Source organism: Peromyscus maniculatus, chromosome 6 (genome assembly GCF_049852395.1).
Source record: "Peromyscus maniculatus bairdii isolate BWxNUB_F1_BW_parent chromosome 6, HU_Pman_BW_mat_3.1, whole genome shotgun sequence".
Taxonomy (NCBI): domain Eukaryota; kingdom Metazoa; phylum Chordata; class Mammalia; order Rodentia; family Cricetidae; genus Peromyscus; species Peromyscus maniculatus.
Window position 1 is genome coordinate 81,294,262 of NC_134857.1, and position 16,526 is coordinate 81,310,787.

Consider the following 16,526-nt stretch of genomic DNA (forward strand, 5'->3'; position numbering starts at 1 on the left):
ATTCTCTCAAATGCCGTCTTCACAAGCATTTAATCGTGTGTTAGACTAGGCTGCGCCATAGAAGTAAACCCACAGGGCCCCTGAGTGGCTGTGTGAGCAGCCTGCTGTGACGTGGATGCTGTGTAAGCAGGGACCGTAGGTTGCTGGGACATCAGTGGTAGAGAGGACCAGGCTGCGTCACTTCACTGTGTGGGGGGACAGCAGTGCAGGGGGGGTGGGCTCTGAGATTGTCTTCCCACCTCCCCGAAGGGGGCTAACACGTCATAAGCTTTCCCGGCAGCAAGTGATTGTGGGGTAACCTCCCAGGAACTTGTGAAAGACTCTCGGCTCCCCACATTCAAGGCTTTAGACCCTTCTGTTGTGCCCAAATGTGGTTCAGACTGAAAAGCAGAACAGAATGACCAAGTTCATCTCACGTGGAAATGACAGAGTTGAACTGGCTGTGCACACAGCAAGGTGGCACACCGGTTTCTAGAAACCTGACCATGAAATTAGCAAAACCGCTGGGTGCCTGCTGTGCACAAGGCAATATATTTGAAGCTTGGGGTTGAGACACTCGAACGGTGTAGTCGCTGTGGAGTGGGCAACTGCCAGACAAGAGAACACAAGGGAGCTTGGAGGAAAAGCGTCACCGCTGGTGACATTGAAGCTTCAGAGCGTCCCACACACTGGGGCACCACAGTGGCAGGAGCGTGTGGCGACTGGAGAAGCTCGGGTGATGTGGAGGGGGCAGGAGGAAGAAGGAAGGCTAGCAAGGGGCTTTAGCCTGAGTTTCTTGGCAAGTGTGGAGGAAGCTCGGAGCCAGCGAGATAGAAATACACAACACAGCCACCCTAGACAGTGCTCTCAACTTCGTGCGGCAGCAGCCACTCTGGCTGCCCTTTACAGAACTCGGTCTCCTTGGAGTGTGGTCTGGGTAACACTTTCTGATGCAACGGCATCAACCTGGGCACTGCTTCCTGAGGCCATGGAGAGCTATGAAAATGGTCTGCAGCTGTGAAGCGCCAGGGGTCAGCAGGCGGACTGGGTGCTGACCCTGCTTCAGCCATCGACCCGCAATCTTGAACACATTTCATGAGCTCTCTGATACCTCATCTGTAACGATGCAGACAATGACTATAACAATGCCTCCTAACATCACCACAAGGATAAGAATTAGAAATATCCTTAAGAGGGGCGGGGGGAATGGCTTGGCAAGTAAAAACACTAGTTATGCCAGACTGAACGACCTGAGTTCAATCTCTAGAACCAATGTAGGGGGCCAGCCTGGTGGTACTCGTTGGTAATCCCAGCACTTACATGGCAAGATGGAAGGCACAGACAGGAGAATTACCTGGAGGCTCACAGGCCTGCTAGTCTGGAGTACACATCAATGGCAGAAACAGCAGGAGAGCGTCCTCAACAATGTAGAAAGGACAGCTGTTCTCTGACCTCCACACCTCTGCTGTGGCATGACTGTGCTTGGACCCTCCCCCCAACACAAATAGGTGCGCAGCCTGGTTCCTGGGGTACACACCAACACACATGAGCACACACATACAATGTTTACTACTCCCAGTTCCCATTTCATGCCCTGAAGGAACACCTTTCAAAGTCCAGTGACTTCCTCACGGGTGGGAACTCTAGTCCCAGGGCTGTACCCTTCCTACCTTTCACGGCCAGCATCTCTCTAAAGCCCAAGCTGTTCTCTTCCAAACTTTACAGTTTCAAAGCTCTACCAGGACAATTTCCAGGACACCGAAGGCTGCGCTGGCCATGACATTGCCAATTACTGCCACAGGGAATGTGACCGGAGGACGGCTTCCCATGGGCCTGCACCCTGGCCCGGCTGACCGGAGGAACCGCGCTGACCTGCCGCTCCCCTCAGGACTTCTGTTCTCAGATCATGTCCTTTTTAATAATAAACCTTCCTGTCTTTCACGGTTTACTTCCACCCACAGGCGCTTTCTTCCCAAGCGACCCCTTTCTAAAGGCTGTTAAAATGATGAGGAATGACAGGGGATGCTCGTCGCAGCACCGTCCACAGTCGCCAGGAGAGGGAGTCCACCCGAGTGTCAACAGAGGAACAGAGAAAGGCAGTGTAGGAGACAGGTACACACTACAGTACCTTTCGGCTTTTAAAACAGAGGGAATCCTGTCATCAGCAACAATGTGGATGAACCTGATAGAGTGTGTTAATCAAAATCAGAAAGACAAATGTCTCAGAGAACCTAAAAACGTCCAACTCATAGCATCCAAGAATAAAACGGTAGTTCTCAGAGGCCGGGGCAGGGAAGGGGCGGGGGTTTGTCAAACTTCTGTTGGACATAAGAGAATCCAGAAAGCTCATTTACAACATGGTAACTCTTCTTAGGTGACTGTCTACAGGTGCTTGAGAACGGCTAAGAGGATGGATTTTAAACGTTCTCACCACACAAAGAGTCAGCGTCATCACTGCTAACAGATACGTGAATTAGCTTAATTCAGCCATTCCACCCTGCAGACATACATCAAGGATCACGGTGTACACCATAAATATATACAATGTTAAGCCAGATGTGGTAGTGGAGATCTTTAATCCCAGCACTCCCGAAGCAAATGAGAACCACTGTGAGTACCAGGCCAGCCAGAGTTCAATGGTGAGACCCTGTTTCAAAAGTAAAGACAAAACCAAAATACCAAAAAACAAAACCACATACACACAGAGACACAGACATAACACATATGTATAATATGTATATATAATTTCAGTTGGTCAGTCAGTTAAATTAAGAAGATTAAGAAGTGGAAACATGACTAACTGACCTTTTAGTGGTCAGTGGGAAAGAGCTCCACCGGGTACCTCTCCCCTACCCTCTTCTCCTTCCCTCCCGGGCTCTCCCCCAAACTCATTCAGTGTTGTATAGACGTCACAACCCAACACAGGTGCGGAGCTGTGCCAGGCACACTGACTGGGGCTCCGTAGCACCCCAAGTGCAGCCAGGTCACAATGTAACCCACCTCAGCCCTCATCTTCCCTCCCCAGTGCGCACATGGGGGAGAACACAGCTGGAACCCACTCCAAAGCAGCACAGCCAGCTCCCCCTCCCCAGCTCTCCACTGCCTATTCCTAGGACCACACTCTCACGGCCCTTTCTCCTGGCTGCCCCAGGTTGGGGTGGAGTGTTCCACCTCCCACTTCCCCTCTTCCTCCTGCCTCCACACCCCGAGAGAGTAAGCCTCCTCAGTGTCCCTCCCGTTCTTCCCACTCCAAGCCTGGCATGGCAGTTAAGAGTGAAATCACAGGGACCACCACCCTCACTGTGGCCCTCTACCCTGAACGACTTGCCAAGTCACAGCCAGACCTCCCAGCAGGCCTCCTGACACCTGCTTGGTTCAGAGCCTGTGCCCTGGCCTGCATTCAAGACCTTCACCATTGGAACCCAACCTAACGCCAACACTGCCTCCCTCCATTCTCTCAGCACTCCGCGGCTCCTCATTTCTGCCGTCCTCCCTGTCACACCCTCTACCTCGTCACCTGGGGCACCTGCTCAGCATGCTGTTGAGGAAACAGCTGAACAGATTCTCCCGCTCTACTCCACCCTCCACCCTGCAAGGGATCTGTCTCCCTCCTGGGATTCCAGGAGACGGGGAGGGGCACAAGACAGTGAGGCTGCAGAGCACTCACATCCGGTTCTAAGAATCTCACTGGCAGGACAGGAAAATGTCCCCATGGGCGTGGGTGGCCGCTCTCCTACTCCCGTGGAAGCTAGCCTGAGCCCCGCCCCCACCACCAACAGCCTCAGACCGAATGCACAGACTCGTGGGTTCTTGGCTTGTGACATGTCAAAGTGCAGGTTAGTTTGAGCCGTCTACCAGCATTGTGGGTCAATTTCAGATGAACACTCTCAGAGAAGACAGGATGCTGCCTATGACAGCATCAGGAGTCAGGAGTGACAGGAGTCAGGGTGTGGGTTCCTGTTTTGTTCTGTTTTGTGCATGTGCAGAAGGTGTCCTTTTATGCTCTTTCACAATTTTAAATACCCTTTGTGGGGATTGTGTCTTTCTGTAGGCCTCTGGTACAACACCCCTTCTTTGTGGCCTCACCTTGGCAACACAGAATGCCTCCTCTGATCTCGCTCGGCACATCACCCCATGTCCCCACTTCTCATTCAGAAAGTGTTCAGCACAGATCCTGCCACCTGCCAGGCTCCTCACTCTCTGGAGATTTTGCTAGAACACTGCCTTGAACTCTGTTATTTGTATGTGTATCTCATGGAACCTTACAGGACTCCTTCCAAGGCTATGGACTACCCAGAGCATCCATCTGCACATGCTATGCATAAAGCGCCTTCTACATCAAAGATATTAGCATACAGGCTGAATTGGACTAAATTCAATATTTTGCATAAAAATGCTCATTTTTGGCATGGTATTTCACCACTGATTACTGCTACGTTCTGCCTGATCTCATCAAGAAATCAGCTAAGAATGCAAGGAGAGTTATGTTTGAAGAATGCTCATCAGATAAGATGCACCCCGAAGTATTTAGTAGTAAAGTGGTATCTGGAGGCTGTGTGTGGTAGTACACGCCTGTAATTCCAGCACGTGAGAGGCAGAGGCAGGAGGGTGCTGAGCTCAAGGCCAGTGTGGGCTACAGAAGGAAAGAGATCCTGTCCAAAAAAGAAAAGATATGGCGTCTCAGGTATGGTTTATGCTCCTGCAGATAAAAAACCAAGTGTAAGAGAGAGAGAAAATGTGTGTGTGTGTGTGTGTGTGTGTGTGTGTGTGTGTGTGTGTGTGTGTGTGTGTGTATGGGTAGGTGTGTCTCCAAGGGAGGAAAGAGAGCTAAATCAGATGAGCAAGATACTAACAGTTAAAGCTGGTGATTATTTCTTCTACTGTGAATGTTTGTAAATTTGTTTTGAAAAGCTGAAAACAAACAACAACCCACGCTATCAGCTCTTTTACAGAACACGGAGCCACTCCAAGCCGAATGCCAGCAGCATGTGAAAACAGGGACCCGCTTTCTAATCTGGGTACCAGGCCCACACCTGCTCACACACAAACACTGTCTCCAAAGCTGTCGACTCCCAGGTGACCCTCCTCAGAAGAAAGATTCTACTGAAAACAAGGATCGTTAGTTACATTTCTTTGTCGTAACTTTCAAAACAATGAAACACCCTGAGAATCACAGGCTAAGTTACAGACTCAAGCATTTTGTGTCTATTGTTTTCAGGAGCCACCCACTTTCCTTACAGTGTGTCAGCAAGGTATACAGATGTCATTCATTTACTCTAACAATTCTATAGAGAAGGAATATAACCTTATCCTACATTCTACAATAATAATGGTGACAGCTAGCATTTATTGAAGGCCTTCTAGATAGATCCCAGGCAGCAGATCACAATACTTTCCTTGTTATTTTGATTAATCTTTACAACAACGTTATGGGATTAGTATTACTTCTCTATACATTTTAAACAAGACTGAAGCCCAGGCGAGCTAAGTTCGAGAATGTCTGCCTCGAGTTTGAGCAGAACTACAGGGGAGACTTTATCTCTACATGGCCTGGCTCCCAACCCAACCTACCTGGACAAGTTCATTCCACCCCTGGGATACCAAGGCTTTCTCACAGCCTGCTCCCTCCCAGGAGCCCCGAGCGATAGCTGAGAAGCTCTGATCCCCCCACTGTCTTCCACAGGGGCATGTTCTAGCGCCTCTTTTCGAACTGCACTCTTGGTATGGCTCATGAGAGGAAAGGATGGAAGGCACCAGTTAGAGAAACATTCTCCGTCTTGCAGCAGACAGGTACTTCAGAGGAGCCAAACGCACAGCTGACTGTCTAAGAGATAGCACGGTCATTTGTATAATAAAGATTCTCTAATATTTACAGAGGTGGCTACAAATACAGTCCTGGGGTGGGGGAATTGCTGTGCAGAGCCTAAGCAGAATTACTATCATGACAGAAGTCAGCATTAGCCATTTCAGAGCAATACGATGATTCAAACGGAACACCGATGCCCTCGACTCTCTTCATCCTCATCTACTCCTCTCAGAGAGGGAAATAAAAATCCAGATCTGTGAGCGCAGTAGGAAGGGCTGGGTGTGCTTAGCCCAACCCCTGTGCCCCAGCACCTCCTGGGAATGCTACTTCCGGGATATACACTCCCGGTTCCTCCATGCTGGAATCCCCGGTGCCCAAACACATATTCCTACATCCCAACTGGCTAACGACTTGGTGGAGAAGACCCTCGAGGACTACTAAATCATCATCACTACCACCAAAGAATGTACCAAGCATATAACACCAGCTACTATGCTAAGCCCTTGATGCATTTTCCTATTAAACCAAGAAAACCCCACAAGTCTCTCTGACACCAATGCTCCACCACTTACACTTCTGGAATAATCCTGGACAGACATGGGCAATAGCCATGCTATAAATTCCATAGATCTAAACAGGATGTCCTAGAGACAGCACAGAATTCAAATTTCTTCTAAGTACTTAGCAGATTAACAGTCCTTTTAAAGAAAAAATAATTGCCCTCCTTGCTGGCACACTGCTGAAGAGGGGATGGTTCTCCGGTGGGGGAGAATGCAAATCAGGTTCTTAAGACTGAACAGTGGAGCTCAGCTCTGCCCCCCTCCCGCCCCATCCCAAGCCTTTGGAACCATCTCTAATTAACACCGCAGAAGTCTGGTACTTTGGGCTGAGAGCTCAACCATAAACTGATTAGTATCCAACTCTTGCCAAAGGCTCGTTTAAGATATCTGATAGCAGAGAGAGATGGCTTAATGTGCGGATTAACTGGCCATTCTGCTTGGCTCTCTACATTTTAGCCATACACTAAATTGGATCAACACAAAGCAACATTTGTTTCCTGAAGCAATTCAAGTTCTTTACAAGAAAAACTCCTTTCCACACTTAGAACTCATACCCTCGGCTCTGAGAAAGTGTGGGTATAAGAAACATCCATTTGAACAATCACCGAAGGCCTTTGGTAAAAGAACAGTCGAAAGCACTGTCCATTAAATTATTATCCACTGCCCCCGAAATGAAAGAGCATGGGACAAATTCAGTGCCAAGAAAAAGTTTGCCTCTCTGAAAGAGTTTATGTTTTCTTTCCTCAGAGAACTGGATAATCACATCTTTTTGTCTCGATTTCCAAACTCACAAATTCAGCGCTCAAATGCAGCAACTAATTCATCCCAACCACCTCGCAATATCTATTCTTAGATTCTCTTCGCCCCTTTTGATCTTGATTATATTTTTATGTCAGCTGCTTTGTTCTTCATTTTGCAAACCAACTTATATCTTTTCCTCCTTCAAAGGTGGACACAAATCGTAGCAAAAGATCTTTTTTAGACCCTCTTTAAAAAAAAATCCCTGGCCGGGCGGTGGTGGCACACGCCTTTAATCCCAGCACTCAGGAGGCAGAGCCAGGCGGATCTCTGTGAGTTCGAGGCCAGCTTGGGCTACCAAGTGAGTCCCAGGAAAGGCGCAAAGCTACACAGAGAAACCCTGTCTCGAAAAACAAAACAAAACAAACAAAAAAAAATCCCTGCCCTGCTACGAAGGATCTTTCGCTTTTCAGACCATCACTATCAGGCCCATGTAACACGACCGACCTGAGACGACCATCCCACCCCCTCATCAGTCGGCACAACAGCTCTGAAGACGAAGACAGGAACAGCTCATCTTCAAGACTTGATGCTGGCCATCTCAGGTGGTGAAGCTGATTTCCAAAGCCAAAGATATGCCCCACATACAACAACAATGCTTAGGACAGACTCAACCCAGGCCATAATTCTAAGCCACTCCCAAACAAAAATTAGCCTCATGTTTAGCTCCCACTGGGAGAAGAGTACATTTTCCAAAGATGGTCAATAGCACTTCCCACCTGACCATTTAGTGCATAGGAAGTTCTCCATCAGTGCCTGAAAAAGTAAGTGTCCAATAACGGTAATTATAATTCTTAACATGTCCAGTGCAAAACTGAGTGCTGTGTCATATCTGCACAGGGGTCCAACTTTCTTAACAATGCCCCTGTGAGCTGGGTGGTGGTGACGCACGCCTTTAATCCCAGCACTCAGGAGGCAGAGGCGGGCAGATCTCTGTGAGTTCAAGGCCAGCCTGGTCTATGGAATGAGTAAGTTCTAGGACAGCCAGGACAGTTACACAGAGAAGCCCTGCCTCATCCCCTCCCCCCCCCCAAAAAAAATGCCTCTGTGACAACAGTCCATGTCACACAACTCTAAGCAGGTCATCTGTCTTCCTGGCTTTTTTTTTTGGGGGGGGGGGTGTCACATCTTCATTATCCTACACAGGCTCAATTGTATTTGATGGCATGCACAAACTACATCTCTAGAGACAACATTTAAAGTCAGCTAGTTGCCTCAGGATCTGGGCAGAGAATGCAGTCTGCAGACTGTGACTAAAGGCCTGTGGCTGTAGTCGGGCCTGAGTCGTCTCCAGACGAGTGTCCACGCAGCTGCAAAGCATGAGTCACCGACAGGGAAGAGGAGGGAAGACTTAAGAGGCAGAAAGAGAAGAGCACAGTTGTCTTCCACAGTATTTCCACTCCGGGTGAGTTCCCGTGTGCACAAGGGTCTCTGACTATTCTCAGCCCTGGCTAGGCCCACATACATGTCTGGTTTTTATCTGCATAGGTTTTATGTGATCTGTGGGTTGGGGCTGACATTTTCCCCCCCACTCAGCCAACGCTGATGGAGCGCCTGTTCCGTGTAAAGCACGGGCAGGAAGGGCTGGGTTCCACTGGAGGTCTAGTGCACTGGAGACGCGCACAGATGACTCTCACAACGGCGCTGGCACGCTGCAGGAAAACAAGTGGCAGGATCCTTGGGATAATAAAGGAGTCTTTCCCACAGTTTAGCCTCTTTATTGCTCTCGATCTCTGGAGAACGCGTCACCGACAAATCCCTTCCCGTTCCAAAGCCCGTTCCCTCCCAGAGCTTGCCCCTGATGTCTGACAGTGCCTATACTTCCCCCAGGGTATGTGGGATCAATACGCCAGGACTTCAAAGAAGCCCTCGAATTGAAGTGCAGGCAGAATTTTCAAAAAAAAAAAAAAAATCCTGGAGCTAGGATTCAGAAGTTGGAGGGGAGAGGAGGGGAGAGAGCCAGAGTGGGAATTTAACAGAGCCACACAATGCACTAGGATCAGAGCCAGGAGACAGATTCAACTCCAGAGATGAAAACTCTTCTCTTGGTGCTGACAACATCTGTTTTATTTTGAAGGTTGCTAAGGAGAGTCCTAGCTGGGCCAGCATTGTTCCAGCTCAGGACTTCACAGTGCGCCTCGCTCGCTTGCTCGCTCGTGCAGGCTTCTGACTGCGGGAATGAAAGCTTTCCAGATAAGCCTGCTCCTTTCGCCCTCCAGATATCAAAGCTCCATTTTGCTCGTGGGGCTGACTAGCACCCCCACACCCCGCTCACCCTATCTCAGCCCTGATTGGACTTTTCCTACTGCATACTCTCTAAGGACTCTTCCCCCTGCACCCCCCTGTTACCACTTGCCAAGTTCCCATCTGTGCCAAAGAGAGGCTTGTTAGGGACAGCCAGACAGGGAGCTCACCCTTGAGCTAGTAGAGGACCTCTCTGGAAGGTAGAGAAGAACTCTATGGGAGCTGAAGACGTGCACATGCAGGAGGAGGTTTAGCATCAGGCAGAAGGGGAAGTCATTTCCTGGCCTTTAAGATCTGTGCTGCCTTCTTAACAAAAAACTCAAATGCCTTGGTCAGGCCCACAGCACTGGAAGCAGAAGAGCTGACCACAGGCCTGGCCGCTGGGAAATGATGCCGGTGGGGAGCGAGCCGCACCCCACAGGCCCATCCCTCCTAAGCCGGACTGCAATTACAAGCCTTGATGAACAACAGGAAGGGCTAGGACACACTCCTCCCTGTGGGCAGACACAGGGAAAAAGAGATGAGAAAGAGGGCACGCAGGAAGTCGAGTCAAATCATTCCTAAGGCGAGGACACAGCGGGATTCACAGGTAAGACAGCAATCACATGGAAGACAAGGTGAAGAGACCTTGCATGGTAAAGTGAGGACAGCAGGGAACACATGCATGGTAAAGTGAGGAGTCCCAAGGGAGCACACACATGGTAAAGTGAGGAGTCCCAAGGGAGCACACACATGACAAAGTGAGCACTCTCCAGAGAGCACACACGATGGCAAGATGAGGATCTATCAGTTGACATATGACAAGGTAGAACATGACCACAATAACATATGTGATAAGGGATCACATGTATGACAATGGGGTAACATTATGAGGACACATCAGTCATCCTCCCATGTTACAAACTGCTATAAAACATGGGGTGAGATGACCCCTCTGCCCCTCCACCAAGGGAGCAGCGCCTGGGCTGAGAGCCTGAGGAGAGACAGGGAGGTGGATGGCCGCTACTGTAAACTGTATCTGCAGAGAAAACCACTGTGGGCTTCCAAAGCAGGAGGAGGAGAGAACATTCTTGGTAGCTGGAGGAGGTGACTGCTCTTTCTCGTTGCGCTTCAGGACGCACTAGCCCAGGGCACAAATGCCTAAGTAAGGAGAAGAAGATGGCTGTCTCTCCCCTCAACGAAGAGCCACCACAAAGAGTCATTCAGCTAGCTCAGCTCTCACAGGCAGGTGGCTCTCAACCACAAAGGAACCCACATTCTCCAGCAAAGGTACTGGAACAAACATCAGCACGCTTTCCCTCGCTGGCCAGGCTGTTTGAGTCTGTCATGCTACCCTCCAGCCCGGGAGCCGGGGAGCTCAAGGACACTTGTCTGATCCAAACATCTAAACGAGGCAGAATGCCCAGCATACCACGGGCTTCCCGAGTGCACAGGAAGAATTAGGCAGACGGCTTAAAAGGCGCTCTTCAAGCTACTCACCTAGCCAGGTCACGCTTACACCAGCCGGGGCAGACATGGCCTCTGCCACCTTGTGCCAGCTCCTGTTGTGTCCGGGAGCCCAGAGGGCCACGAGGCAAAGGTAGTACCCAGAGTTTTCTTTGCTAGCATCTCGCACCAGTAGATGGTAGGAGCGGGTATCCACATGGCTGAGAGCAACGTGTGGTGAACTGTGTACCAGGGAGTCACGGTCCAGCCGAGCCAGCATGTGGGAGGCAAGCAAGGAGGCATCGGGTGTCTTTCTGAAGTACCATGTCACCTCGGGTCGGACATCATCCACCCGGTCTGTCGTGATGTTGCAAGAAAGGTCCAGGTCCTTCCCTTCAGTCACAGACACTGTCCTGGGCACAGCCAACTGCAGCGCTAAAAGAGGAAAATCAAGTCTGTCAAGTGATCGAGTGGTTTGCCCTTTCCAGACCCTCCCTTCCCCTTACCACCCTCTAGATCACCTCCTTTTAAACTGATTTATTGTGTTAAAATTAGAAGGCTTTGTGCAGTTGAAAGCACTTGAGGAATAGTTAATGAATAAATTCATGACACACACTAAATTGGTTTTGGAAAAGAGAAGCAATGAACACCAGCAAACACTTATATTGCTTTTATGTACTTACTGGACATTAATTCTGAAATTAACAATGTGAGGTGGGTACTGTTATGGTCATCTTACTGACACGGAGACTGAAGCCCAGTGGTTCCATGGTAGCGCCCTCCTCTACCATCACTGGCTCCAGCACCCTGGGGGTGGGGGTGGAAAACCCTATACAGATGAGCCAGGAAAGTGAAACCAGACATCTCTCCTCATGAGTCAGTCCTTCACAATGTGATGCACGTAGACTGTCATTTCATTAGACATGCCCAGCTGAAAGTCAAACATGAGACATACTCTAAACCCCCAACCCAATGAGTTCTGCATTCTCCATGCCACCATCCTCTCATGACTGTGGACAATTAAAAGTAACCTATATTTAGGGGAAGCCTTAAAGTATTGGGTGTCACAGACTCAAGGAAGGTCTTGTTTAGTATTCCACTGTCAAAGCTTTTAAATGGAAATATTGTAGTCTATTCAGGGAGTTTTTAAAATGTCGAACATCTGTAATCAGAGTGGAAGAATTCACGCTACAGTGATGCTCTGGGAACCGTCACTCAATGACAGCCAACTTCTCCCAGTGGAGTCAAGTGAGACACAGTCCCCACCTTCCAGCAGAACCCGTTCAGCATCCACTGCCGTTGCCAGGAAGCTCAGGGACAAAGGCTAGTGTCCAGACAACACCAAGCCCATGCCCTCCAACAGATACTGCTTCCTTGTGAATACTTCCAAATCTTGACGATATTTCAAATAACTGTTTCAAGCCAAGTTCAACATCCATCCCAACACAGGACAGAGAATGGGGTGGACACAATATGAGGAAAAAGAGTTTAAAAGTCTGGTTCGTCCCTCTCTCTCTCCTCTGTATAGATCAAGAAATGCCTTCCTAGGGTCCACCAATGTCTGTTCAGCTGTGCGGTCCACTCTCTGGGTGAAAGCGGCTAAGTATCTGTCCGATCGGTAACCATGGGTCCTGGTATTCCAGATTGCAGGGTTTGGCAATGGGAGATGAACTAGAGTGGGGGGTGGGGGAGGGAGGGGACAGTTCTAAGGATTCAGAATGCAAGAGGAGACCTGGGCAAAGCCTGTGGCAATCCAGGTTTTCTCTTGTAGACTGTTGCTAAATCCTCAAGTTACATACTAAGATTTGTATCACCAGCCACTCCCACCATAGGGAGGACCTGCCCCATGGGTGACACAGCTTTGCTACCTGAGCGGCTCTGTGCCATTTACAACGCCACCGTGGTCAGAGGACATGAGCAAGCACCTGCAACCCATGCCCAGGCTGATAATAAACAAAAGACCATCCCTCGGCCGGGGATGGAGAGACGTGTCTGCAACCCCAGCACTTGGGAGGCAGAGGCAGGCAGATCTCTGTGAGTTCAAGATAAGCCTGTGAGTGTGAGGTCAGCAAGACCCTGTCGAAACACATAAATAAGTAGAGGAAGAGGGCTACAAGGATGGAGGGAGAGAGGAAGGAGGCCAGGGAAGTGGAGGCACATGCAAGCGAGCTCACAGCCCTCGCGCACAGGGATTCTTAACCTACAGTGCACCGAAAATTTACACATTATTACCAAGTGGACTACACATGGAGTCTGGGCATGTGGATGGGAAGATCCATTCCTACTTTCATTTTCATGAACCTTTGCTGATACATTACAAATCTTCCCTTTATAAAAGCAACAAGGCGGGATAGGATGGCTTGGGGGCTCGGTCCTCAACAGAAATAACATATCTTCATACATCACTTGACAGGAGCTGTAGACATAGGAAACATCATTTGCATTCACTGCTCCCTAGAAATTATGAGGGCTGTTAGGCCTGCCAATATGGCTTATTATTCATGTGTTAATAATGAAGTATAATTTAGTATAAAACAAATTTGTCTTAAAGATATTTTGATAACCACTCCAGTATAATTCTTTCCCGTCACCTTATGTATTATGTTTCACGAATTAAGAGAGTTCCGGGCTTCACAAGGCTGTCAAAGAGTCCCATCATACAGGAAAAGATCACAAGGCCAAGTATGCTGGTGCAGGCTTGCGATCCTAGCCATTCTGGAAGCTGAGGCTGGAAGAGCACAAGTTCAAGGCCTGCTGGCGGAACTTAGCAAGGTCCTACCCCAAAATCAAAAGGGCAATCAATATAGCTAAGCCATAGGTGCTTGCCTAGCAAGTGGGAGGCTCTGAGTTCGAAACCAGAGAAGAGGTGCAGCCTCAGTCTCAGGATGGAGCTGCATGACCCAGTCTTGAGTCCCAGTCATGTAACTAGATGCTATGGGTTTGTGGTATGTTTGAAACAAGCACCACCTTCCCGACTGAAATCCCTCCATTAAACGGTGTAGCCCTCCTGCCTCAGTCAAGTAGTTGCTTGGTAAACACTGAATGGCTAGAGGTTTCCTATGGCAGACTCCAGTCACTTTGGCTACAGAAGGTGACCTTAGTCCATCTGGAAAGTCATTTTTGCAGCCAAGGGAGCCAAGGCCCACAGTAATGGCCACACCTCGGCTGCCGCAAGTCACTCATGAAGACAGTCACACTCATTTTCAGATGCGGGGAATGCTGCCCAGGACCATGCAAGCTACAAAAGCAATCACTGGTTACAGCTTCCCACTTTCCTTCCCAGTGAACAGAGCAGGCCACACACTCACATTCTTGCGTAGGGAGTGAGTCCGGCCAAGGTCTCCCAGGAAGCAGGGAAGACTGCGATCTGAAGATGGTAGACTCTTAGACAACCAAGCATGCCCAGATATCGCCAGCAGTGACATTAACCTGCCACGGTCTCTTTGGACTCTGGAGCTTCAGGCTCCAGTCCCCTGGGATTGAGCCCGCAGTAGCTCGGGGGCCAGGGCCAGGCACAGTACTGAAATCAGTAGGCTCCCTACCAATGCTTGTTGAAGAGTAGGTCAATAATTGTTTTCTCTCAATTTTCTTCTGTTTTTGTGTACTCCGTAATACGTCTCTTCTATCTTGTTTCTGTAGTCGGAGATTTTAAAAGGGGGTAGATTTGCAAATTGCAGGACAAAGATTAATTTATATGGACCATGGCTGGACTTTCTGGAGTACATATGGCACAGGAAGCAGGAAGAAACCTCATCCATGGGGCGTGTGTCACTCGGCCGGGGATGGTGCACCTGATGGGGGTGGAAAGGCACGTCCAGGGGGCCACACTGGCAAGGGGTTTGGAGTCAGCCACACACACACACAACACCACAGCCACCAGGGAAGGCACACCCAAGGACTCAAGGGAATAGTAAACAAGCAAAAGCCAAAGCAGCAGGTGTGAACGAATGTCCCCATACCTCCAGGGAACATCAGGTGGGCCCTGACAGGACGTCATTCTTCACCTCTGAGTCCTTCCTCTACACGGTGAGCAACAGCCCAGGTTCCCAGGTTTGCAGGAAGGCAAAACTAGTACCAGCACACCGCTCACAGCAGAGATACTCTTCCCCAAGCTACCAACACCACTCTGCTCCCCTTGCCCAAGGAGGGGAAGCGGGGTTAGCCCTTTCCTGGTCTAGTCCCGTAACCGGTCACTGGTGACCCGTTTTCAAAACCTCACCTGTCGGCTGGATCACCACGGTAGCCACTTCCACAGCTTTCTCCTGGATTTCTTGCCAGCTGCCTTGCTCTGTGATCCACTCGCTGACCACACACCTGTAGGATCCCTGGTCTGCAGAGAGCGCCCGGGCCACAGAGAGGCGGTAGGCGTCGCTGCCCGCGGTGTCCAGGCGTACATCCCCACTGTGGTAGCGCTGCTCATAGCCAGGGCCTGGGTGAAACCTGCCCTCGTGGCTCAGGGCTATGATGCTGCGGAGCGCTGGGCCGCGGTGCAGCTCCCACCGAAGTGCCAGGTGAGTGTGCAACGGTGACGTGGTCGAGGCGACACAGCGGAGCTCAAAAGGCTCCCCCTCACGCAGGCTCAGGCCTGGAGGAGGCCGGGAGCTGGGGCCCACCGCCAGGGCATCTGCCAGCACTGTGGAGGACAGAGGGAAGGTGTCAGTCAGTGGTCACCACTGGTCCTGTCCCATCAGGAAGGAACAGGCTACCTATCCCATGACTCTGGCCTTGAGCCACGGCAGCTACCTAAGAAAGAGTCCTCACTCCATTTCTGGTTCTAAGGCCTAGAGAGGCAAGTCATCTACTCTGATCTACCCATGATCTCAAACGACTTTCCGACTTGGGAAAGCAAAAAAGAAAAATGCGACAATAATGAAACTCCAGCTAAAATGGGTTTGTGAGTTGTTTCGGTCACCATGATGCAGGTTTACCTTGAGCTCTGTGCCTCAGTTTCCCAGAAAGGAGGATGATGACTGTACCTGCTTCACGGAGCCAAGAGGAGTCCAGTGAATGCCAGGACAGTGCCTAGAGTGGCAGGGCAGGACAGTGCCCGGCACCAGGATGAAACAGACTGGCACAATGCCCAAACAATACTTCGGTTAGGACACGGGACTGGAGGAGGAGCCTGCACTCTAGAGACAAGTGAGCTGCCAAGACTCAGGATCTCCAGGGAGAGAGATGACGGCAGGAGCTGCCTGTGGCTCGTGTCCTGAGTAGGACATCCACAGGACAGGCAGGGGCCAAGAAATGCTGACCGTTCTGCTGCTAATTCTTAGCACCAACGGGGAGAAGCCACCACTGCTACAGTCTAGAAAAGAGGGTGGGTTCAGGAGAAGGGACGGCGGCCGATGCTGGTGATCTGGTAAGAGTCAGGTGGGGGCTGTCTACCAAGGGCTGGGAAAACCTTCCAAGCCCACACTCAGATAACAGGCACGTTGCTCCTTCAGAAGAACACTTCCCACAGGTCCATCCCTTCTACAGCCCTAATAGAGTGGCCTTCCAGTACATACATCAGTCTGTGGGTGTGGCTAGCACGGCTTCATTCTCAAGGCCAGCTCCTCACTGAGGCAGCTTCAGGACCTGTGAAGTTGAAGGCCAGACAGATGCTGGACCACGTCGGGCTCCTGCCAGAGACTCTATCTCGGCAGCCAGCCAGCCTCTCACACTGTCCTTCTGCTCTCCTGAGCCAAGAAAAGCCTCTTCTTGCCTCTCTTGCC

The 16,526-nt window shown here is 50.2% G+C and overlaps 1 protein-coding gene across 2 annotated transcripts in view; it reads right to left on the reverse strand.

Annotated features, from left to right (window-relative positions):
* Ptgfrn (prostaglandin F2 receptor inhibitor) overlaps window positions 1-16,526 on the reverse strand; it is a 75,058-nt gene that overhangs the window by 23,820 nt on the left and 34,712 nt on the right. For both annotated transcript variants that reach the window (XM_042279607.2, XM_006989089.4), the window contains exons 3-4: window positions 15,032-15,445; window positions 10,867-11,247 (exon numbers count right to left, since the gene is read on the reverse strand). In XM_042279607.2, coding sequence (XP_042135541.2) covers window positions 10,867-11,247; window positions 15,032-15,445 — 795 coding nt within the window. The remainder of the gene's footprint in view (window positions 1-10,866; window positions 11,248-15,031; window positions 15,446-16,526) is intronic.